A 23,651-nucleotide genomic window follows, 5' to 3' on the forward strand; every position below is an offset into this window, starting at 1 on the left:
GCAGAGGGAATAGAGCAAAGGTTTGAACAGCAAGGAGGACAGTGGGGCTGGATCAACGTGGAAGAAGGAATGAAAGGAGGTCAGAGATGTGGTGGGGAGAGAGTAAATCACGAAGGAGCTTGTAGACCATAATAAGGATTTCGAATTTACACTGTGGCACATTGGGAGCCAGTACAGGGTTTTGAGCAGAGAAATGACCCAATGTAGTTTATTTTTTGACAGAATCACTCTGGTTGCTATGTTGGGAATAGATGTAGGGAGCAAGGATGGAAGCAGGAAGACCTTATCAGGAGGCTATTGAAGTTCCCCAGGGGATAGATGCTGGGGAGCTGGTCACACAGTGGGAGTGGAGGATCAGATTGGATCACCTGGTGGATTTGCTTTGAGGGCTCACATAATGAATGACCGCCTGGATGAATGGTGTTGCTATGAAGATGAGAAGAGCCGAGGCTGGAGCTGGTGGGGTGGGGGTCATCAGGAGTTCAGTTTAGAAGGGATTCTAAGTAGCCAGTTTGATATACAGGTCTGGAGTTAGGAAGGAAGCTCTGGGCTGGGGATATAAATTTGCCATCACCAGCCTATAAGCGATACTGAAAGCTGTGAGAATGGTTGAGGTCACCGAGGGAATAAGTATAGCTCATAGCTGTACAAGGACCAAGCCCAGGGCACTGCAACATCAAGCAGACGAGGAGAAGAGGAGGAACCAGCAGAGGAAACGTAGAGAAAGTGGCCAGTGAAGGAGGAGGAAAACCAAGAGAAGGTGGGGTAGCCATGGTGTTAAGACAGTGTCTCCAGAAGGTAGTAGGCAACTATGCCCTGTGCTGCTGAGAGGTCGAGGAAGATGGGGAAGGAGATGGGACTTTGGATTTGACAATGTAGAGTCACAATGACCTTGATGAGTGGTTTCAGGCACCTAATGGAGTCAGAAGCCTGACTAGAGTAGGTTCAAGAGGAATTAGAGATAAGACAGCTTTTCCAGGGAGTTTTGTTGCAAAGAGGAGCCAAAAAACCCCAGAGTATCGCTAGTACAGAAAGTGGGATGAAGAAAAGATGGTTTTTTCTTTTTTAAATTATCTATTTATTTATTTATTTTTGGCTGCGTTGGGTCTCCATTGCGGCGCGCGGGCTTCTCATTGCGGTGGCTTCTCTTGTTGCAGAGCACTGGCTCTAGGCACGCGGGCTTCAGTACTTGTGGCTCACGGGCTCAGTAGTTGTGGCTTGCGGGCTCTAGAGCGCAGGTTCAATAGTTGTGGCGCACGGGCTTAGTTGCTCTGCGGCCTGTGGGATCTTCCCAGACCAGGGCTCGAACCTGTGTGCCTTGCATTGGCAGGCAGATTCTTAACCACTGCGCCACCAGGGAAGTCCAAGATTGATTTTTTTTTTTTTTTTTTTTTTTTTTTTTTTTGCGGTACGCGGGCCTCTCACTGTCGTGGCCTCTCCCGTTGCGGAGCACAGGCTCCGGACGCGCAGGCTCAGCGGCCATGGCTCACGGGCCCAGCCGCTCCGCGGGATGTGGGATCCTCCCGGACCGGGGCACGAACCCGTGTCCCCTGCATCGGCAGGCAGACTCACAACCACTGCGCCACCAGGGAAGCCCCAAGATTTTTTAAAAAATTTTAATTGTGAAATACACATAACATAAAACGTACCATCTTAACCTTTTTTTTTTTTTTTTTGTGGTACGCGGGCCTCTCACTCTTGTGGCCTCTCCCGTTGCGGAGCACAGGCTCCGGATGCGCAGGCTCAGCGGCCATGGCTCACGGGTCCAGCTGCTCCGCAGCATGTGGGATCTTCCTGGACTGGGGCACGAACCTGTGTCCCCTGCATCGGCAGGCGGACTCTCAACCACTGCGCCACCAGGGAAGCCCCATCTTAACCATTTTTAAGTGTACACGTTAGGGGCATTAAGTACATTCACACCCATCACCACCATCCATCTCCAGAATGCTTTTCATTTTGTAAAACAGAAACTGTACCTATTAAACAATAACTCCCCCTTCTCCCCTTCCCAGCTTCTGGCACTCACCACTCTGCTTTCTGTCTCTATGAATTTGACTACTCGAAGAACCTCATATAATTGGAACCATACAGTATTTATCCTTTTGTGACTGGCTTATTTCACTTAGCACAGTGTTCTCAAGGTTTATTTGTGTTGTGGCGTGTGTCAGAATTTCCTTCCTTTTTAAGGCTGAAAAATATTCCATGGTATGGGTGGACCACTGTTTTGTTTTTTGAAGATGGGAGAAATAACTGCATTTTGTAGGGCTAATGGGAGTAATCTGCTAGGTCGAGGAATTGACGATGATGCAGGGAGGTGGGGGAATGCTGGAGGGATGCTTGAGTTGGGGAGGGGCATGACCAGAATCTCTACAGTGAAAGGGAAGGCAGAGCATGTGGGCGCCGGTGCTGCTCAGTGGGTGGACATGGTAGTGGGAGCCTGGGGAGGTCTCTTCTGATGGCCAAAAATCAGGGAGGAGTAGAGGTGTCAGATGAGACAGAAGGAACCTGGGTGCACTGAAATGTAGGACCATCAGGCAGCATTAAGGGCCCGTTTGAAGTTCGTGGCCATGAAAAAAGTGCACATTGGTCAGGATGGTTGTGCATTTTCTCATCACGTTCAATTGTAAGGGCATATAGGCTCAGACAGGGAGAGTTGTTTTTAACCAATGTTGTATTCTTGTCAAGTGTGAATAATGATGCATGACGGAGCAAGACACATGAAAGCAGGCACATTAACAACCTTAGGGAAAAAAGATGCTTTCCACATTTTACAGAGAAGAAACCCAAAGCTGGGAGAATTTAAGTAGCTTGCCCAGGTAAGGTAGTGCTGGGGCTGGGATTTAAACTGAGAGCTGAGATCATTCCACTATACCTCACTTGTACTGTGCCTGGCATAGAATCAGCTCGATAAATTGTGTCGAATTGGGTCCAAGTGCTACCTCCTCCTGTTCAGCTGGTGCTGCTCGCGTGGGGATGGACAAAGGGCACCCCCCCACCCCGAGCCCCTTCCCCCCTCACATCTCCACTGTCCTCCCTTTGTTGCGGCCCCTCCTGAACGGACAGCCCCTCTTCTTGGGATATCACTCTCACGTTTCCTCTCACCCCCCTGCCAGGGTCTCCATCTCTCCGCCCTGGGGCGTCTTCCTTCAGGGGAGGGGAGGAGGGGCTCCAGAATGGCTGAGGAGAAGAAGCTGAAGCTGAGCAACACCGTCCTGCCCTCGGAGTCCATGAAGGTGGTGGCCGAGTCCATGGGCATCGCTCAGATTCAGGAGGAGACCTGCCAGCTGCTGACAGATGAGGTCAGCTACCGCATCAAGGAGATTGCACAGGTACCCTGGCCTCACTGCACTGTATGGAGGATGCTGCCCAGGCCGCCTTCTTCCCCAGGGTCTCGGGCTGACATCTGTCCTCCCATCCCTAGGATGCCTTGAAGTTCATGCACATGGGGAAGCGGCAGAAGCTCACCACCAGTGACATTGACTACGCACTGAAGCTAAAGAACGTCGAGGTGATGGGAATGCACAGGACTGAGGGGGCAGGGTACTGAGACCTCCCATACGGTACATTTGCCTCAGCCAGACCTGCCTGCTTGGGCTCCCTTCTCATCCCAGTGTCTCTCTCCGTCCTGTTGTAGCCACTGTATGGCTTCCACGCTCAGGAGTTCATTCCTTTCCGTTTCGCCTCTGGTGGCGGCCGGGAGCTTTACTTCTACGAGGAGAAGGAGGTTGATCTGAGCGACATCATCAATACCCCTCTGCCCCGAGTGCCCCTGGACGTCTGCCTCAAAGGTTGGGGAAGGGGAGGGGAGCAGGGGAAGGAGCAATGCGTAGGGGTGTGAGGAAGCACGCCCTCAGTGTGAGGTCCCTTGTGAGGAACAGGAAGGAAAGCACCCGTCCCATAGTGTGGAGTGACTTCCTGATGTCTGCGCTCAGCAGTTCACTTTGACACCTTCCTTCCTTGCAGCTCACTGGCTGAGCATTGAAGGCTGCCAGCCAGCTATTCCAGAGAACCCACCCCCAGGTAACCTCCGTGCCCAGCGTCCAGCACCCACCCCTCTCCCTCCTCCTCCCTTTACATCTCCTGCCTTGACTGCTTTCCCACCAGCTCCCAAAGAGCAGCAGAAGGCTGAGGCCACAGAACCCCTGAAGTCAGCCAAGCCGGGCCAGGAGGAAGACGGCCCCTTGAAAGGCAAAGGTCAGGGGGCCACTCCAGCTGATGGCAAAGGTCAGTACCGCTGGGCCAGGCCTCTTGCCCCAAAGCCAGATGGTCATTTGTGAAGTGGGTGAGATCAGGGCAGAGGGCGAGACCTCAGGCCAGGAGCCCCAGAGAGGATCAAGAAGCCCAAGGGAAGCCGGGTCTCCCTGGGTTGGGGAGGGGAGGGTTGAGGTTTGTCTGGTGCTGAGGCCTCCTCTGGAGCTTTCTTTTCTAAACCTGTCTTCCCACTTCACACAGGGAAAGAGAAGAAGGCGCCACCCCTGCTGGAGGGGGCGCCTCTGCGACTGAAGCCCCGAAGCATCCACGAGTTGTCTGTGGAGCAGCAGCTGTACTACAAGGAGATCACAGAAGCCTGCGTGGGCTCGTGTGAGGCCAAGAGAGCGGTGAGGCCCCGCCACCCTCTCCTGGCTTTACCCCTTGGAGGCCACCCGCCCCCCCGCCCAGTGTCGGCCCCTCTTCACTCGCTCCCCTCCCCCCACAGGAGGCTCTGCAGAGCATTGCCACCGATCCGGGGCTCTACCAGATGCTGCCACGCTTCAGCACCTTCATCTCAGAGGGGGTGAGAGGACGCGGGAGGGGGGCACCTAGGACAAGGTTCTGGGGTGAGGAGGAGGGAGAGGAAGCTCACCGGAAGGGTCCCGCTTCCCCATCGCTTCTCTCCCCCCAACCAGGTGCGCGTGAACGTGGTGCAGAACAACCTGGCCCTGCTCATCTACCTGATGCGCATGGTGAAGGCGCTGATGGACAACCCTACTCTGTATCTAGAGAAATACGTGAGTGGACCTGCCCGCCCACCTCTCATCCCAGGCCCTGGGGACCCTGCCACCACCCACAGGAGGTCATTTGTCAGAATCAGCTGACTCGAGGCTTCTCCCTTAGGTGCATGAGTTGATCCCGGCTGTGATGACCTGCATCGTGAGCAGACAGCTGTGCCTGCGGCCAGATGTGGACAATCACTGGGCGCTCCGGGACTTTGCCGCCCGCCTGGTGGCCCAGATCTGCAAGCATTTCAGCACAACCACTAACAACATCCAGTCCCGAATCACCAAGACCTTCACCAAGGTGAGCCGTTTCCCATCACTACCCGGGGTTGTCACCAGAACAATGAGAGCTTCACTCAAACCAGTGTGGCTGCAGGAAATGATGCTGAAAACCAGGGGCAAGAGGACAGGGGGATGGGGACTGGGACTTGAGCTGCATCTGTAGTGTCTTTTTTTTTTTTTCCTAATTGTGTGATTCCATTAAAGTTCAAAAACCAGAAGAACTAATCTCTGGTGGTAGAGGTCAGAATAGCGGCTACTTTGGGGAGGACAGGGTGGCTGGGAAGGAGCTGTCATGTCTTAATGGTCTACAAGGAAAATGTGTGTACGAGAGACTTTGGTCTTTAGTAGTTAGCTTTTCACACCCCTTTATTTGGGTTTATTTTCCATCCCCTTACAGAGCTGGGTGGATGAGAAGACCCCGTGGACAACACGCTACGGCTCCATCGCAGGCCTGGCAGAGCTGGGACATGATGTTAGGCCCCAGCGGAGGGGAGCCCTGGAGGAGGGGAGGGATCGTGAGGTCAGAGTGGGCAACAGCCCCCTGACCCGGGAGACCCTGTGGTGACCCCAGGGCCCCGGCTTCTCCCCTTCTCTTCCAACAGGTGATTAAGACTCTGATTCTGCCGCGGCTACAGCAGGAGGGGGAGCGGATCCGCGGGGTCCTGGACGGCCCAGTGCTGAGCAACATCGACCGCATAGGGGCTGACCACGTGCAGAGCCTCCTCCTGGTGACAAAGCCCCGCCCCCGCCCTCCCCCACTTCTTCCCGCTGATCCCCCTCTCCACCCCCCACCACACACACACAAGGACGATGTTTAGAAAACATACAGCATCCTCCATTCACCTCTCCCACCTTCGCCTCTTACGTTCAGGGCACACCACAGAGTCCCATATTGTTTGCAGCTGGAAAAACTGAGGCACTAAGGGGTTAAGTAACAAATAAGAGTCTTAACTCTCAGCCTGTGACTTCAAGCCTGCACTGCCCCTGATGCTTCTGCACCACTCTGGCCCATTCTGTGCAAGGCACATGCCCTGTGGACTGGCTGGCCCTTAGATAGCACCAGTGTAATTACTCAGCAAGTTCTCCACTCCCACCAGCTGGTGCCCAAGTTCTCTATGAAGAAAAACCACAGCAGGGCTTCCCTGGTGGCGCAGTGGTTGAGGGTCCGCCTGCCGATGCAGGGGACACGGGTTCGTGCCCCGGTCCGGGAGGACCCCACATGCCGCGGAGTGGCTGGGCCCGTGAGCCATGGCCGCTGAGCCTGCGTGTCCGGAGCCTGTGCTCCGCAACGGGAGAGGCCATAACAGTGAGAGGCCCGCGTACCGCAAAAACAAAAACAAAAACAAAACCCCACAGCATTCCTTACACACTGATAACCCAGCACAGCCTGGCTTCCAGCAGGAACACACTGAACTAGTGGGTGACCTCCTTTCTCACCCCTTCCCCCGTCATGATTCTCAGAGTCACTGCCCTCCCTCTACCTGGCTGCTCTTTGCCTTCTCTCTGCAGAAACACTGTGCCCCTGTTCTGGCAAAGCTGCGCCCACCGCCTGACAATCAGGATGCCTATCGGGCAGAATTTGGGTCCCTCGGGCCCCTCCTCTGTTCCCACGTTGTCAAGGCCCGGGCCCAGGCTGCTCTGCAGGCTCAGCAGGTCAACAGGACCACTCTGACCATCACTCAGGTCAGTACAGGGTCCGGGGAGGACAGATGAGCAAGTGGTAAGGTGAAATGAAGAAAAACCACGGTGGTGGTTCCCATCCAGGTGGGACTCACAGACACCACGTACTCGGGCACACACACTGACTTTTGTAAAACACAGCCCCCCTGAGTCAGCCATCTTTGGGGGTGTCTAGGTCCCCTTTGTGATGATGTCCCAAACCCAGTGAGACCCACTGAGAAGCAAGAGGAGCCCTTCTTTTCATAGCTGGTATTTTTCGTAGATGGTGACGTTTTCTTCCTGCTGCCTCTTCCTACAGCCCCGGCCCACGCTGACCCTCTCACAGGCCCCCCAGCCTGGCCCTCGGACCCCTGGCTTGCTGAAGGTCCCTGGCTCCATTGCGCTGCCTGTCCAGACACTGGTGTCTGCTCGAGCTGCTGCCCCGCCTCAGCCTTCCCCTCCCCCAACCAAGTTCATTGTCATGTCATCCTCCTCCAGCGCCTCATCCACCCAACAGGTATGTGGAGCCGTGTGGGACCAGGGATGGTGGGGACTGTGTCATCATGTCACTGATTATTTGGTTGGAGCAAGGGAAGTATCCCCCGGCCCTGGGTGTGGGAAGAGTGCAAGGCAAGCGGCACTGCCTTTCTCCCCGCCCAGGTCCTGTCCCTCAGCACCTCGGCCCCTGGCTCAGGCTCCACCACTACCTCTCCTGTCACCACCACCGTCCCCAGCGTGCAGCCCATCGTCAAGCTGGTCTCCACCGCCACAAGTGCGCCCCCCAGCACTGCCCCCTCTGGTCCTGGCAGTGTCCAGAAGTACATCGTGGTCTCTCTTCCCCCCACAGGGGAGGGCAAAGGAGGCCCCACCTCCCATCCTTCTCCAGCCCCTCCCCCGACCTCAGCCCCCTCCCCGCTTGGGGTCAGCGCCCTATGTGGGGGGAAACCGGAAGCTGGGGAGAGCCCCCCTCCAGCTCCAGGGACTCCGAAGGCTAATGGCTCACAGCCCCCCGGATCTGGCTCCCCTCCGCCTGCACCTTGATGCTGTCACACGTCTGCTGACCTTCTTCTCTCCCCTGCATTCTCTCTCTCTCTCTCTCATTCACACACACACACACACACACACACACACACACACACACACACACACACGCTGGATGGAAGGAAATAGTAGTCAGCTTCCCCCACGTGACTTTCTCTTTCAGTATTGTACAGTCAGTTCCTCAGAATAAAAGTTTGATTTTTAAATTGTGATCCACCTCTGTCCTTCCTGGGTCAGATCCCACGGATGGGCGGTCGAACCCGTGGAGCCCCCCTGCTCTCTAGGACTCAGGACTCTTCCAGCCAGAGCCACATCCACAGGCCAGGATGCTGGGAGAGGAAACATTGTCCTTCTCCTGATGCACTGGTCACCTCCTTTGCCACCCGTGTCCTCACGGAGCCTCAGCCTTTGGGAGCCTCAGATCCGAATGACATAGGCGTCGCTATGGCTTAGGTGTCGCACCCACTTGTGGGGATTGGCGTTGCCGCATGGTCTGAACGCCAGCCTGAGGAAGCGAACCTGGAGGCCAGAGCATGTATGCCGGGGAAGTTCAAACGAGAGGCTGGCGGGTCCCAGCCCCAGAGGAGGAGCCGAGGTGGAGGGGCCTTGGCCGGGAGGCCCGGGGAGGCCCGGAACGTCCATCTGTGAGGGGCAGAGGCAGGAGGAGGGTGCTGAAGGCCTCAACAGGAAGGAGGGCAGGGGATCCAAGGGGCCAGGAAGCTGACCACGCGGACTGACCGCATTAGGAGGCTATGGGTCAGGGCTGAAAGTGGAGGTGGGAGGAGAGGGCCTTTGGGACTCAGCGGCTGATACCTGGAAAAGGCCTGAGAGCTGAGAGCCTCCCTGCACCCGAGGCAGGTCCCAGCAAAGGGCTCCCTCCCCCAGCTCTGCCTTCTGCTCTGGGCTGCTCAGCTCCTGAGACAGGCTGGAGTCGGGAGAGGAAAGGTGCTGGGTTAGCCCCTGCCATCCCACAGCTCCCTCTCCTCCCCCAGTGCCGTCCTGTTGTCTGGAGAAGCTGGTAAACCCACCCGCGGGCCCGCGGTGCACACACGCTCACCTGACCACCCCCCGTGGCAGGGGAAGGTGCAGCCTGACGTTGAGAGCCTGGCTGCAAGGAAAAAAGGAACAGAGCCAGCCCCAGAAAGGTCGTGACGTGTCCCATCTTCATTACTGTCACGACTGGAGTTCTGCACAAGTGCCACCCCACCCCCTTCCCAAACTCTAGAGCCTCTAAGCTGGATTCTGAGGCTGGTGGCCGCACCTGAAGGTGGAAACAGCAGGTATCTTGGCCTTGTCTCCTACCCTACGTAACTGGACTAAGCTTGGCTACACCCACTTACCTCTTTGCGGGCAGGTCACATCGTAACTTCAGATAAACCTGGAGCCTGGGTGGGAGGGCACAACACCGTTACTCAGGCCCTATCCTACCGGCATCTCACCATCCCTCACACAGGGCCCCCACGTGTGGCTGTGTGGATTTTGCCCCAAGACAGAGAGAGAAGGGCTGAAATCCACCCAACTCCACGAGCCATTACATTCACGGAGCTGGGTCCACTTGTTGGGGAGGGTGCCTTTACTAACACAGAGCCAGTATCACCACCACCACCGCTCCTTCACAGCCAGTCCAAGGGGTAAACAAATACGTGCATATATGTGTGCACACACACACACGTACATGCGTACACATGTTGGCTTGGGCTCCAGAGAACTTCTAGAACGGGGAAATGGTCTCACCTGCCTGAGCCTCGGTCCCAATGCACGGAGGGAAAGAGCCGGAAGGGGAGCGGGGAGGGGAGGTCATCTGAGAGTTGATACCTCATCACCGTCAGCTGAGACCAGAGAGGAACGGAGGTGAGTTTGGTCTCCTCACACCTGAACTGCCTCCCTTCCCCTCGGTAGGTGGAATATGCTAGGCCAGCCCGATCCTGACCTCACCCTGAGGTGGCTGCAGGCGGAGGATTCGATGAGATTCAAACTCATCCAGATGCACCGAGCTGTGAAATGAGACCTCATCCACCCGAATTCCTGGCCCATAACCTGGAAAGAGAGAAAGACTCCTCTCCTAACCCATATTTTGGGAGGGGGTGGGGATCTGTCTCTAACTTCCCTCCATGAAACCTTTGACAGTGACCTCGACCTAGGAGAGAAAGACCCACTTTCTCCTCACCTCTCAGTTCTGACTTCCCCACACAAAACTCTTCCGTTAAGCCGATGCGCATCTCTGTCAGAGAAAAGAACAGAAGAAGAAGCTGCCAAATACCCAATACGTGCCACCAAGGAGCCTGTCCCAAACTCCACCCTGGTCCAGCCTGCAGGCTGCTCACCAGAGCCGCTGGGCAGAAAGCTCTTGAGTCGTATCTCTCCCTGCACGTCCACCTTCAGCAGCGAGCCCTGAGAGTGACAGGTCAATGCCCAGACGTGACCTCCCCAACACACTTCCCAAAGGCCACCTGTCCTCAGCCGCAGGGCTGGGGGCTCAAACTTACGTTAGAGGCTATCAGGACAGACAATCTCTCGACCACATCCAGAAACACTTCATTCTTTTGGCTCTAAGGAAAGAGGGATTTGGGGGTTGATCGGCCTGTGTTCTAACGTGGACAGGCATAAAGGATAGGACAGTGGAGGCTGGAGCCCTGGGGTGAGGACACGGGTAAGAAAAGGGATCATCCACGTCTAAGGGAGGTGGAAAGATACGCTGGGATCTTGGACTCTGGGGGCTGAGAGAAAAATCAGAGGATCTGAACCCATCAATCCCTCCCTCACCTGGTCAGAGCGGCTGGACAGCACCGGGCGGCTGGCTGCACTGCTGGGGGCCACTTTGCTCTGTTGTGTCTCAGCCCCAAACTGGAAATCATCCAAAGCAATCAATCCTCACGTATGACACTTCCCACTAACCCTCCTCAATCCTGGCCTCATCTGTCCCTGGACTGACCAAGCCAACGCTGCTGAGGTCAAAGAGGCTGAAGGGTTTGCTGACCACGGCCTCCGTCTGGATGAAGTTCCTCAGCATCTCCGTGGATGTGGTCTGTACATAGCCATAGTCCTATGGGCAAAGGAAGGGCAGTCTTTGGGTGGTCGGGGGGGGAAGGGGTGAAAATGAATGGACTCAGCCTCCCAGCCAGGGGATGCATCTTCAGGGAACGGGGGACAGGGAGGGACATCCTTGGACTCACCAGCACTTCATCCAGAAGTTCGTAGACCAGAGCCACGTTGCGGGAGATGGTCCCCTCACCCAGGGAGCCACAGTAATCACCCAGGAGCGTGGCTAGCCTGCAGAACAGGACAGAGTGTGCATACCCTCCTCCTCTCTGACCCCCACGCCTGGGTGCCCAGCCCCGCCCTCCTCACCGGGAGAGCAGCTCTAGGAGGCTGAAGGGAGAAATGTTTTCTGAAGTCGTGGCCACCAAATAGAGGCCGCTGTGTCTGATGTGAATAAAATGACGGTCATCGTGGTGCTGAGGCAGAGGCAGGAGTAAAAAGCATTAGCAAGAAAGAGTTATGGTGATTCCTGGCCCATGAGACCTGGGCTGGTATCCTGATTCCCCTACTTACTAGCAGCGTGACTTGTGCCACACACGAAACCTCCCCAGGGCCCAGCTTCCTAATGTGTAAATGGAGTTAATAATAGTACCTACTCCAGAGTGGCTGAGGATTGAGACGTGCGGGGAGCTGTGCCTGGTGCATTGAGAACGCTCAATAAACTTCCATTAATATTATTTAGAGGAATGTGCCCCCCAACTGGAAGCTCTCAAGGAAACAGCCCTGGGAGGAGGCGCCCCCCACCCAGACCCACCAAGCGCATCCCCTCCACCGCACCCCCGCCAGTGGTTACCATGACAACCGGAGACTCGTCTCCAGGCAGTCCCGTCAGCTTCCGGTAGAAGAGCTCGGCCACATCCCGGCCTCCGCTGTCTCCGCGGACTGACCGGGTGGAAGGACAGCTAAGGAGCTAGCGACACTGGCTGGCTCGGGGGCACTAGTCCCACCCAGCCCCTCCCCCCCGCCCCGCTGGCCAAGGATACAGTCCTTGTAGATAAGCGGGTCCCCCTTGGAGGACAGAATGAAGAACTGGGAAATCATGGCCGTTCTGGAGAGTAGACCAGGAGGCAGTAGACCAGGAGGCAGCGAAAGTTGGGCCTGCCCCGCCCTGCGGCCCCGGAACAAAAGGACGCGAGTGGGCTGGCCCTTTAAGAGCGATTCTCCTTCGACCGCGGGAAACCCGGCGCCAGCCCCAGCCTCGCCCAGCCTTACCCTCCTGACACCCGCGCCGCTCCCCCGTCACTCAGCCCAGGCTCGCCCGCTGATTGGTCGCGGCAGGGGCCCGTGGCGAGTGGGAGGGGCGGAGGGCATCTTCCCCGATTGGCCCGGACTCAGCGGCGCTGGTCACGTGGGGAGCGACGTTTCGCGCCAATTTCGGTTGGTTGGCCGCAGTCCGCCGCGCCGACGTTTTTAGTTGCCTGGGGAGTGAGAGCTCAGAGCCCGCCAACTGCTGCCGCACAGCCCTCGGCAGCAATGGCACTTAAGGACTACGCGCTCGAGAAAGGTGAGGGTCTGCAAGTGTGGGAGGGGCGTCCTGCGCGGGAAGTTTCCTGGTCAACACCTGTTTGGGTGAGCTGGGGTCCCGGGGGGCCGGGTTCGGCGCGCGAGGCCCGAGGCAGGGTCGGGAGGTGGCGGGTTGGAGGCACACGGTGCCTGGGATGCGCACGGGGCGCCGAGGTCGGGGGAAAGCTGGTAACCGCGTACGGGAAAGAAGTAGGGGTCGTGGGTGGGTGGGCTGTAAGTTCCAGAAGGAAGGGTCGCCCCAAGGGGAGACCAGGACCTCAGGGGACCCTGTCAAAGGTTCAGGGTCGGCCACCCCCAGCCCTACTTCCCTCCGCGCTCCGAGCGCCCGAGACGCGCCGAAGCCCGGGGGGCGGGCAGGCCGGCCGCTGCGCTCTGGGATTGGCCGCGTTAGGCCCACCTCCAAGCGGAAGTGGAGGCGGGCGGAAGTTGCGCGACGCTGCTGGAAGGAGTGTCGTGTGTAAACAGTGTCCTTCCGCGCGGTGGCCTCGGAGGGAGCTGCTGAGGGTGGGGGCCTGCCTGGAATTGGGGTGCTTATCAGACGCAGAGAGAGGAAGTGGTGGGGTGGGACGGTGTGGCCCTTGACGAGCCGGCCAATCGCCGGACGGGCTCCCGCCCTGGGCGGAGGAATCCCGGGCTGTGAGGCGGCGGCATCTGGGCCCATGTGCTTCTTTGTTTACTAAGAGCGGAAGCCGTGGCGGGAGAGGGGGTGGGGCGGAGGACGGGCCTGGTGGCGGAGATCCCAGTGAGGGCAGCGGTTTAGGGGACCGAAAGAAAAGGAGAGTAAAACGCGTAGAAGAAACGCTGAGAACCTTGAGAGCTGAGTGTGTTGCCGGCTGTGGGAGGCCCTTAGGAAACGGTACTGAGATTTCTAACTAAGGCAGAGAGTGGAATTCCCCTGCGGGGAGGGTATCGGTTAATACTCTAAACTGCCCGGGGCCACTTTTTCTTCCCTAGGCCAAAACAGGCTTGTGAAAAAGAGTTCTGCCCTGTTTGGGGAGAATTAGGTAGGCTTATTTGAATGTTGTTTCGATTGATGAGTTCATCGATCTCATTTTAAATGGAGGTGAGTTGCTTAGATTTCTCTCAGACGGGTTTTGCAGTAGGGTATCTGAAGAAAGGTTGATTCTTACGGTTTTACGCTTTCTTTATAGAAAAGGTGAAGAAGTTCCTACAAGAGTTTTACCAGGATGATGAATTTGGCAAGAAGCAGTTCAAGTATGGGAGCCAGTTGGTAAGTCTAAGGTTGGGTAGAGGGAATGGGGCAGTGACTTGAGCTATGAGAGCTATTAGCAAATGCATTTTTGTGTAAGTGACGAGCTTAGCACCATACCTGATACCTGTGTATCACTACATTGACAATAAGGTATTTTCAGGGTTTAGGGGGGCTGAGAAGTGAGTCTTGTTCTGTCTCACACTGCTCTTTCTCCCATGTGGGGCCTGGGACCTGTGTGCTGAGCTTGTGGTGACAGATTTTTGCTTGTCAACACTGGTAAGGTAAATTTGGCCCCGTGGCTATCTCCTCCCCACCCCAGGTTCGATTGGCTCATCGGGAGCAAGTGGCAGTGTACATAGACCTAGATGATGTAGCTGAGGATGACCCTGAGCTGGTGGATTCAATTTGTGAGAACACCAAGCGCTATGCCAGGCTCTTCGCTGATGCTGTACAAGAGCTGCTGCCTCAGTACAAGGAGAGGGAGGTGAGAAAAATGCAGGGCATGGAAGTTAGGTTTTTTTCAAGAAGGTTCTTGGGAGCAGAAAGCGGGCGGTGATTTCTGCCTGGCCCCCTTTATGCGCTGTCCTTTCACCATCCTGGCTTTTTCCTATTTTCCTTCCTTTTCCTTTAGGTGGTAAATAAAGATGTTCTGGACGTTTACATTGAGCACCGGTTGATGATGGAGCAGCGGAGCCGGGACCCTGGGGCAGCCCGGAGCCCCCAGAACCAGTATCCTCCTGAACTCATGCGCAGATTGTGAGTGGTCTCGGTGGGGAAGGGTGTGGGGTTTGATCCCCAGAGCCTTGCTAACAACAGTTTTTTCCCTTAGTGAGATGTATTTTCAAGGTCCCAGTAGTAACAAGCCTCGCGTGATCCGGGAAGTACGGGCTGACTCTGTGGGGAAATTGGTAACAGTGCGTGGAATTGTCACTCGCGTCTCTGAAGTCAAACCCAGGATGGTGGTGGCCACTTACACTTGTGACCAGTGTGGGGCAGAGACCTATCAGCCGGTATGTGTGGAGCAACGAACAGTGGTTTTTCTAAGAACTAATTTTGTGTGCTGATGGTCACTTGTTATTTTCTCTGATTATCGTAAAACATGTTGGTGTGTTCACCTTTTATCTTCTTTCTAACGTGGAGTGGTCTTTTTATACATTCTGTGTCTGTTGACATCCACCAGGAATAACTTAAGACATTCTCAAAAGTTCTATGGTTTTTGTGACAAAGAGGAATGTGATTCAAGTAACTGACTCTAAGGGGCTCCTTTCCTTATGGTTTCCTTTAGTGTTTCCTTTTTTGTATCCTAGATCCAGTCTCCCACTTTCATGCCTCTGATCATGTGCCCGAGCCAGGAGTGCCAGACCAACCGCTCAGGAGGGCGGCTGTATCTACAGACACGTGGCTCCAAGTTCATCAAATTCCAGGAGATGAAGATGCAAGAACATGTGAGTTTGGGGTGTGTGGTCCAGGACCCAGGGAAGGTGGAGCTTGGGAGTCCAAGAGAAGTCATCAAGAGCAGCAGGGAGGTTTAACTGGAACTTTCTGATTGAGTTGGGAAGAGGTAAAGGAGAGCTCAGCTTCCCTCCTGTCGGCTTCCGTGAGGCTGAGCAGGCCAGGAAGCAGAAGAGCAGTATGCCTGGGGAGGGGAGGTTAGTCTTTGGAGGCCTCACGTACCCTTCTCCCCCAGAGCGACCAAGTGCCCGTGGGAAATATCCCTCGCAGCATCACGGTGCTGGTGGAAGGAGAGAACACAAGGATTGCCCAGCCCGGGGACCATGTCAGTGTCACCGGTATCTTCTTGCCAGTCCTGCGTGCTGGGTTCCGACAGATGGTCCAGGTGAGAACGGGAGTTTAAAATGAGGAGGTGGTTTTCCCTTTTTCTCCTCATCCCCTTATTCTTATCCAGCCCCACAGAGAAAAGTGTCAATAGCAGAACACCAAAGCAGAACGAAAGGTTTTGTCAGGAACTCCTGAGGGAATCACGTGGATGGGCAAGTCAAAGAACTTCATTCATACCCTGGCATCTTCCTGCCCAAGGGTTTACTCTCGGAAACTTACCTGGAAGCCCATCGGATTGTGAAGATGAGTAAGAGTGAGGATGATGAGTCTGGGGCAGGAGAACTGAGCAGGGAGGAACTGCGGCAGATTGCAGGTGAGGGGTCGGGGGAAGGACTGGGAGTGTGAGCTTCATCCTAGCACTTTTTATCCCCCAGAAAACACTCTTACTTTTCCCTTTCCCACAGAGGAGGATTTCTATGAAAAGTTGGCAGCCTCCATCGCCCCAGAGATCTATGGGCACGAAGACGTGAAGAAGGCGCTGCTGCTCCTGCTGGTGGGAGGGGTGGACCAGTCTCCTCGAGGCATGAAGATCCGGGGTGAGTGCAGTGAGTGCAGCGTTCAGGAAGAAAGGATGGGTGACCAGGGCCAGTGTCCCATAGGTCACAGAATAAAAGAGCAGGCATCTTGGCTTCCTGGGCACGGGGTGGGATTAAAAGAAATGGTGCTGGGCATGATGGGGGCAGATCTCAAAAGCACTTTTCTCTGTGTTTGGATGACTTGCACTGAAGGAATAGTCATTCAGGGGCTTCCTTCCCTTTCTCCAGGCAACATCAACATATGCCTGATGGGGGATCCTGGTGTGGCCAAGTCTCAGCTCCTGTCTTACATTGACCGCCTGGCCCCCCGCAGTGAGTAGTCAGATCCTGGGAAAGGCAAACTGAGGCCAGGAGTAGAACCACCACGCGTCCGTGTTTGTTCTCTTCTGGGAGCATTGGGGAATGGAGATTCGGTCAGCACCACCACCCACAGACCTGCAGCTGCCTCGGGAAGGCCTGGCTGGGTCAGAGCAGTTCAGTACAGGCCTTGCCTCACTAGCCCTGTTTCTTCTGTCCTTTGCCCCGTTGTTGCTCCCTTGTTGTCTTCGCTTTTCCTAAACATGTCTATTTTCTTTCTCCCTGGCCCTTTTGTTCAGGCCAGTACACGACAGGCCGCGGCTCTTCCGGAGTGGGGCTCACAGCAGCTGTGCTGAGAGACTCCATGAGTGGAGAGCTGACCTTGGAGGGTGGCGCCCTCGTGCTGGCTGACCAGGGTGTGTGCTGCATTGATGAGTTTGACAAGATGGCGGAGGCTGACCGCACGGCCATCCACGAGGTCATGGAGCAGCAAACCATCTCCATTGCCAAGGCAGGCATTCTCACAACGCTCAATGCCCGCTGCTCCATCCTGGCTGCCGCCAACCCTGCCTATGGGCGCTACAACCCTCGCCGCAGCCTGGAGCAGAACATACAGCTTCCTGCTGCGCTGCTCTCCCGATTTGACCTCCTCTGGCTGATCCAGGACCGGCCCGACCGAGACAACGACCTGAGGTGAATGCAGCTCAGCACTCAAGGAGACACCCCTTGGTAACAATCTCTGGAGATGGAGGAGAAATTGGAAAACTCATTGTCTGCTCATGGAAACTCCAGAACCTTTCCTTCATACAGCAGGGGCTGGTCGACAGTTGTTAAGAGTGGGTCAGGGTTGAAATGTTGATGGTCATTTAATGGGAAAGTTTGTCCCTGCCAGGCTGTGAGGTGGAGAGCTGAGGGGCCAAGATGTAGTTCGGGTGTGACGTGTGACACCAAAGAGACAGGGTTCCTACTTGCCTCCCCTCTTCCCAGGTTGGCCCAGCACATCACCTATGTGCACCAGCACAGCCGGCAGCCCCCCGCCCAGTTTGAACCTTTGGACATGAAGCTTATGAGGTAGGAGAGCTGGGCGAGGACTGGTGTACTTGCCCAGGTGCCATGGGGGGCAGTGTCTTGGCCTGGGTGTGCGTCTCTTGAAAATCTTTCGCTCCTCCTCCACCATATGTTCTGGGTCTAAGAACAGTGAGTCTAGGTCCCTGCAGCCTGGCCATGGGAGACCATGACGCAGAACCTGCCTTTCATGCTACCTCCACCACCTTCCCATCTCAGGGTTGAGACAGGTTCCGATTTTTGGCAAAGCTGCATCCTGCTGCACGGATACCTGATAGTACTATTCTCTCCATGGAGTCTGTCCAGGGACTCCCAGGGATTCCTCAAGGTTTCCTTCTTTTTACCTATTCTCTTGAAGTTAACAAAACCGTCTCTTAAGACAGGTGGATTTGTCATATTCATGCAAAAGCCATTTTCCTAAAAATTTGGGAATAACTTGAAGTGCAGCATTTGGAGAAATCCATCAGTGATATTTAAGCAAGCAGATACTCATCTGCTGATTTTGTTTTTCCTACTTAAAAGTACCCCTGCCAAAGTTTTCTTAAATGGAAAACTCTTAATGCAGAAAAAACATACTCTTTGCACCCCTCTCTCCTGTTTTGCCACAGACGTTACATAGCTATGTGCCGGGAGAAGCAGCCCACGGTGCCAGAGTCTCTGGCCGACTACATCACAGCAGCGTACGTGGAGATGAGGCGAGAGGCCTGGGCCAGTAAGGACGCCACCTTTACTTCCGCCCGGACTCTGCTGGCTATCCTGCGACTGTCCACTGCTCTGGTGAGTGCCAGTCTGTCATACTGGAGGATGGTCCACTTGGGCTCTACTGGGCAGCCTGCCTTAACGCGGCCCCCCTCGCTGCCTCCCTCCTCCGCTCGCCCTGCCGGGGCTAAAGTGCTGACAGTGCAGATAGTGGTCCTCTCCGTGCTACCGCACTGTGGGTACTTGCTGCTCTGGCAGGGCACGCCCAGCGCCCGTGGAGGGAAAGGCCTCCCTGCTTCTCCGACCTCACCGAGGGGGTGGATGGGTTAACTTCACTCCCTGTGTCCTAGATCCTGTGCTAGGAACGTTCATTTCTGTCCTCACATCTTGGACCTTAGTCCTGGGGGCTCCAAAGTGCTGTTCGTGCAGGTAGTGTGATTACCTGACCTACTGCTGAGCTAGCACTTCCCGAGCCCCAGGGACACTACCTCTCTGCCAGTTGCTTTCTTGGCTGAGCTCCCCAAGCTCCATCTGTCGTGGTGGGGAGCCCAGTGGAGTTCAGAAGGGTCTGGTCTCCCTCACAGGACAGCTGAACACCGGGACTGGCCAGTGTTGAGAGGCGGAGACTTGGGCAATTGCTGGACGCTGCCCTGGGCATTGCACTTGTCTCGGTCTGACAGTGCCGGCCCCACACTGCGGATGCTTGGCGGGAGGGGAGGGGCCTCTACTCCTTTGTGAGTAGGAACACATGGGTTGTCCAGCCTTAAAGCTGGAGCGGGGGGGGGTCCCTGACTTTGTTCCACCCCCCTCCTCCCGTTCCCATCTCTCCCTACCTTCCCCTTAGGCACGTCTGCGAATGGTGGACACAGTGGAGAAGGAGGATGTGAATGAAGCCATACGGCTAATGGAGATGTCCAAGGACTCACTTCTGGGTGACAAGGGGCAAGCAGCCAGGTGAGTGGCTTAGTGAAGGATGTCAGGAGTTACCTTGACCTTCTTGAGCAGAAAACTTATCTTGTGGCTTCTGCATCCCTGTGTCTGTGATGTTGGCCTCAGAATTCTAACCCTGACCACTGCTGTTCTGTTGGTACTGGGTGTTCTTGTTGTACCCTGACCTTGCACACCCACGCTTGCACACCCATGCTTGTTTTCTCCAGGACCCAGAGACCAGCGGATGTGATATTTGCCATTGTCCGTGAGTTGGTCTCGGAGGGCCGCAGTGTCCGGTTTTCCGACGCGGAGCAGCGCTGCGTGTCTCGCGGCTTCACACCTGCTCAGTTCCAGGCGGCCCTAGACGAGTACGAGGAGCTGAACGTCTGGCAGGTCAATGCCGCCCGGACACGGGTCACTTTTGTGTGATTCCAGTCACTTGAGACACTGGTATCTACTCTGCATATGGTCCTAATCCCCCTTCCTTTAAAGACCTAGAGATGCCCTTGAGGGGAAAGGAGGATCCCCTCTTTTTCCCAAGCTGCACTTGTTTTACTAATTCTTTTTGCTAATAAACTGTGTAGACTTTCTGCCTTCTGTTAAAAACAGGTTATTTTGAGTTTTCTAGATTCCTGTCTTTTCCCTTTACGCTTGTCTTATTCCAGCCCCTCATAAGTCTACTCAGGGGAGTTCCTGCTCTGCCTGCTGGGCACTGATAGAGAGTGCACTGGGTCTCCACTCCCACCCCCCACTCCAGTTGATAGTCTTAAAGTATGGACACGAGTACCTCTGCCTTCTGGGGTTCAGGCACGTATCTCCCTGTGGTAAACACTCAGTGCTGCAGTAACTGAGAAACACCTCCCCCTCGGCCATCCACTGAGCCTGTAGGATCGAGGCTTTAAGATCCAAAAGAGTGTGGCACCTAACAGAGAGGACAGAGCCACTAGAAGGGGTGCGGAGGGGCTGCTCCCCTTTTATTAGCAACAGGTTTCTCTAAACGGAGTGTAGCACCCTCCTCTCGACAGCTGTCCGACCCCTGTGCTGCATCCTTTCAAGTATCCTCTCATCAGAAGAAGAGCCCTCGCATCCGCCTGCCAATGCCTTGTCGGTCATAGAGGACGTTGAACTTGTTCACAAACTGGTTCATGGTGTTGCATGTCTTGGTGATGGTGCCAAGGTAGGCCATGAGCCCCACGTCATTGCATTGCTGCGAGGGAACAGAAAGAGCCAGTTCCCCAGGGGGCTCTGGGTCCCCCGCCGCATGCCCAAGGAACAGCCAGGTCCCACGTCCTGCGTGCAGAAATGACGGCGCGAGCCCCACCTCCCTGTCCTGGGCTTTACACTCACGTCGTAGAAGTCTGTCTTGAACTTGTCTGTGCTGAGCACTGGGAGGCAGTGACACAGAGCATAGGCCTCACGCAGGATCTCATGGTTAAAGGGGACCTCTCCTAAAGGCACAACAGAGGCTGCGTTAACGTGGATGCTGTCGCTTCCCCACGAGGGAGAGGAAAAGGGGTTCAAGTGCCAGGGAGACACCTGCACCTGTCCCACCTGCTTCAGAGGCCTTGACGTACTCCAGGATGAGCTTGACGCGGCTGTGCAGCATCTTGATGGCGCTGTGCTGTGCGATCAGGTGTTCAGCCACTGCAGGGGGACAGGGACAGGCCAAGGTGGAGAAGGAGTGGGGCCACACCTTCCACCCCCCACTTACGAAGCCCCTCCAGCCTCCCCTACCAGTGGAGTTCTCTCCACTGCCTGTTGCTGTCATTCGTGCCACGTGGTCCACACCAATGCGTTCAGCTTCCTCTGTGGCCAGAGTGTAGGTCAGCTCAGCAAACAGCATTGTGGCCTACGGGGCACACAGGGAGAGTCAAAAGGAGGAAACGCCAGGAGCAGAATCTGAGAGTTGAAGAGCAGGGCGTTACCTACCTCTCCATTGATTATATCTATGACAGACTCAAAAACGCTGACGGGAAGCTGTAAAGAAGAGATGGGAGAACAGCTCTTATTAACATCAAACACACCTGAACCTATATGTTAAGCGCCAAAAACTTGGGCTTGGCCCCTTCACATTACATTTTCTCATCTAATCTTCCCAAGGACCTAGTGAAGTAGGAATTGCCCCATTTTACACACGGGGAAAATGCACTTTAGAGGTTAAATGACTAACCCAAAGTCTCACAGCTGGTAAACTGCAAAAGAGATTCAATAAAGATGTCATACAGTTAAAGATAGCGGGATGAGAATGAAAGATGGCCACAGCGATGGACAAGCAGGACAAAGTGGGCACGGGGTCAGTTTTACTCACATCTGTGTGCTTGGTCATAGGGTTCAACTTAAGAAACAGAGGGCTCTCAATTATCTCGCACACCTGGAAGAGGGGGAGGATGCACACGAGTGTCAGGGCCCATCTTCCCCTCATGTGCTAGTCTCTGCCCCAGCATGCACAAGTGTGAGTGTGTATACCTGCTTATGGACGTGGATGTCGGAGGGGTCAGGTGGCCCCCCTGTGGTATACCAACCGAGGAACTCCAGCTCCTTGAATACCTGTTTAACTGGAGAGGAAGGGGCCAGAATATTTCTTTAAACCATCCTTCCTTAATTTGAAGTTCCTGGTGTATGTTTACCAGCTTCTGCCCTCCCCATGCCGGCTCTATTTAGAATAATTAATTTCAGTCTTCTCTCACTCCTTACCTTTGCAGGGAATAACTGAATGTGTCCTTTTTCTAAGGTCTCTTCAGCTACTCTATCTTCACTTTTCCTCCGTTCTCGTCCTATCCTGTTTGTTTTTTTCCCCAACCCTCTCCATCTTCCCCACTCTGCTTTTTTTTCCCACTCCCACCCCGCTCCCCCACATCTATTCCCCTCTCACACTGCTCCTCCTTGGTGTAATAATATTCCTTGTCAATGATAATCTTCTCTTCCACGGTGTGGGACAGCAGCTCAAAGGAGTTCATCACCTCGATATTTCGGCCCTCCTGCTTCCCGATCAGAGCCCCTATCACTGGATGAGAGAAGGACACATAAGAGGTGAGGGTAAGGAAACCCCAAACTTCCCTAATCATTATAGCTTGAGGGTCTGAGGTCAGTGTGAACCAAATATTAGGGAAACGGGGATCTGCGGAGGAGGAACTGGCTTCAGTAAAGGAAGGGGAAAGACCACCATTTGGGGGAGGTGGCCAAGGAGAGGAGGCTGGAGAATTACGCCGAACACTCACCCTGCATAGGCCGCCCCTCCTGCGAGCGCATGCGAATCCAATGATCTGAGATGTTGAGGATGACGAGGGGATGAAGAGCGACTGAAACGCTGCCAGTCACTCCGGAGGCCATCACGCTGGGCACGACTAAGGGAGGAGGAAGAGGGGGTGAGAGTCCTCCCGGGAGACGGGAGTGGGAGACGGCAGAGTCGGGCCATACATCCCTCCCGCAAGTTAACCCAGGGAGCTCGCTTTTGACCCGCCCCCCGTCGTCTCCCGGGAGTCCAGGACGGCCTTGATGCGCCCCCAAGGAAGTCTCCAGAAGCCGCTCCCGCGCGGCCCATTACCTGCTGCATCCACCTCCATCCCGCTGCTCCCTCCGGTCCCGTTGGCCGCAGGTACCGCCGCCGCCGCCATTTCCCCCGCGCCCGCCAGCGTCGGCCCCGCCCCCTCCCTCCCTTCCTCCCTCCTCCCCCTCCCTCCCGGCTTCCGTAGGCAGAGGCGCATGCGCAGTGTCGCCGTGGCGCGCGCACGCTCCAAACCTGGGCTGCGCTGGCTGTATTTACCTAGCCTCGGTGGGGTGGCGCAGGCGCCCCTGGGGTGGGGAGAGCCGGCAGGTTTTCGTAGCCCCTCTAGCCTTCAGCTGACCTTGAACAAATTACCTAACCCCACCCTGATCGTCCTCGTCAGTAAAAGTGGGATCAGACTACCTAGTTCCTAAGGCTGTTGCAGAATGAATGAAACGTCCCGTTGCTGCCCTCAGAATAAAACCCAAACCTCTAACCATGGCCTGCAAAGCCCTGCAAGATCCGGCCGCTGCCTGCCAGCCGGCCCTGGCCTCTGCCTTTCTGCTTCTCAGTCCCCGTGCTTCAGCCACACTGGCCCTCACGTCTGTTCCTTTCACACGCCTCACTCACCCCCACTTAAGGGCCTTATGTCGCCTCCATCACTGTAACCCCTGTGACCAAAACTGTACCTGACACATGGGCACCTAAATGATTTTTGAGTGAGGCGGTGGAGCCTGGTCTTGAGAGGCTCCATCCACACGTCCTATCTTTCCTCCTTCTGTATTACCTAGGGCACTAGGAACACCCCCTAGTGTTTTCTAACCTCTTCCAACCTCCCTCTACCCTCCATCTCCATCATTCTTTCCAAACTCACCTCTGGCAAACCTGGCCTACTACAGCCCTCTCCCCAACCCTGCACCCAAGCAAGTTGTGTACACTGCGTTTACTCCATCTTGTTGCCCCTACAATTTCGCTGGCTCTTTTAGTGCGTGTCTGCACTGAACCCAAAGTGTTAGCTCTTAGAGAACAGGTAGAGACCTGTATCTTGACCCTATGGAGCCTACTCG

At 55.5% G+C, this 23,651-nt stretch overlaps 4 protein-coding genes across 7 annotated transcripts; 2 read left to right on the forward strand and 2 right to left on the reverse strand.

Annotated features, from left to right (window-relative positions):
• Positions 1-3,158: 3,158 nt before the first annotated feature.
• TAF6 (TATA-box binding protein associated factor 6) lies at positions 3,159-8,168 on the forward strand (the record flags this gene model as incomplete). Of its 2 annotated transcripts, none has more annotated exons than XM_079719299.1 (14): positions 3,159-3,329; positions 3,422-3,508; positions 3,635-3,788; positions 3,964-4,020; positions 4,105-4,224; positions 4,453-4,598; positions 4,697-4,774; positions 4,887-4,988; positions 5,095-5,277; positions 5,656-5,730; positions 5,861-5,986; positions 6,768-6,941; positions 7,237-7,434; positions 7,578-8,168. In XM_079719299.1, the coding sequence occupies 14 exons, from the start codon at positions 3,174-3,176 to the stop codon at positions 7,956-7,958; spliced, it is 2,037 nt and encodes a 678-aa protein (XP_079575425.1). In that variant the 3' UTR covers positions 7,959-8,168. The 2 variants fall into 2 exon arrangements, with proteins under 2 accessions (XP_079575425.1, XP_079575424.1); XM_079719298.1 differs by having other exon boundaries at positions 3,174-3,299.
• Positions 8,169-8,319: 151 nt separating this feature from the next.
• On the reverse strand, positions 8,320-12,053 carry AP4M1 (adaptor related protein complex 4 subunit mu 1; the record flags this gene model as incomplete). 2 transcript variants are annotated; one of them, XM_079719302.1, is made up of 15 exons in its annotated part: positions 8,320-8,600; positions 8,772-8,883; positions 9,016-9,066; positions 9,299-9,343; positions 9,693-9,787; positions 9,889-9,995; positions 10,126-10,179; positions 10,283-10,349; positions 10,445-10,507; positions 10,722-10,802; positions 10,891-11,001; positions 11,132-11,228; positions 11,307-11,413; positions 11,791-11,879; positions 11,981-12,053. In XM_079719302.1, 15 exons carry the CDS (start codon positions 12,036-12,038, stop codon positions 8,376-8,378), a joined length of 1,362 nt encoding a protein of 453 aa, XP_079575428.1. In that variant the 3' UTR covers positions 8,320-8,375. The 2 variants fall into 2 exon arrangements, with proteins under 2 accessions (XP_079575428.1, XP_079575427.1); XM_079719301.1 differs by having other exon boundaries at positions 11,770-11,879; positions 11,981-12,038.
• Positions 12,054-12,470: 417 nt separating this feature from the next.
• MCM7 (minichromosome maintenance complex component 7) lies at positions 12,471-19,690 on the forward strand (the record flags this gene model as incomplete). The annotated part of the gene is made up of 15 exons (XM_079719402.1): positions 12,471-12,501; positions 13,673-13,752; positions 14,054-14,218; positions 14,366-14,490; positions 14,564-14,744; positions 15,042-15,179; positions 15,422-15,571; positions 15,772-15,886; positions 15,978-16,109; positions 16,338-16,421; positions 16,706-17,099; positions 17,394-17,477; positions 18,080-18,248; positions 19,015-19,124; positions 19,328-19,690. 15 exons carry the CDS (start codon positions 12,471-12,473, stop codon positions 19,527-19,529), a joined length of 2,160 nt encoding a protein of 719 aa, XP_079575528.1. The 3' UTR covers positions 19,530-19,690.
• Positions 19,691-20,048: 358 nt separating this feature from the next.
• COPS6 (COP9 signalosome subunit 6) lies at positions 20,049-22,744 on the reverse strand (the record flags this gene model as incomplete). 2 transcript variants are annotated; one of them, XM_079719545.1, is made up of 10 exons in its annotated part: positions 20,049-20,307; positions 20,448-20,548; positions 20,652-20,744; positions 20,835-20,949; positions 21,030-21,077; positions 21,409-21,471; positions 21,567-21,655; positions 21,973-22,104; positions 22,319-22,444; positions 22,645-22,744. In XM_079719545.1, the coding sequence occupies 10 exons, from the start codon at positions 22,712-22,714 to the stop codon at positions 20,167-20,169; spliced, it is 978 nt and encodes a 325-aa protein (XP_079575671.1). In that variant the 3' UTR covers positions 20,049-20,166. The 2 variants fall into 2 exon arrangements, with proteins under 2 accessions (XP_079575671.1, XP_079575670.1); XM_079719544.1 differs by having other exon boundaries at positions 20,448-20,566; positions 22,645-22,714.
• Between the last annotated feature and the right edge of the window lie 907 nt (positions 22,745-23,651).

This window comes from Hyperoodon ampullatus (assembly GCF_949752795.1).
Source record: "Hyperoodon ampullatus genome assembly, chromosome: 14".
Taxonomy (NCBI): Eukaryota; Metazoa; Chordata; class Mammalia; order Artiodactyla; family Ziphiidae; genus Hyperoodon; species Hyperoodon ampullatus.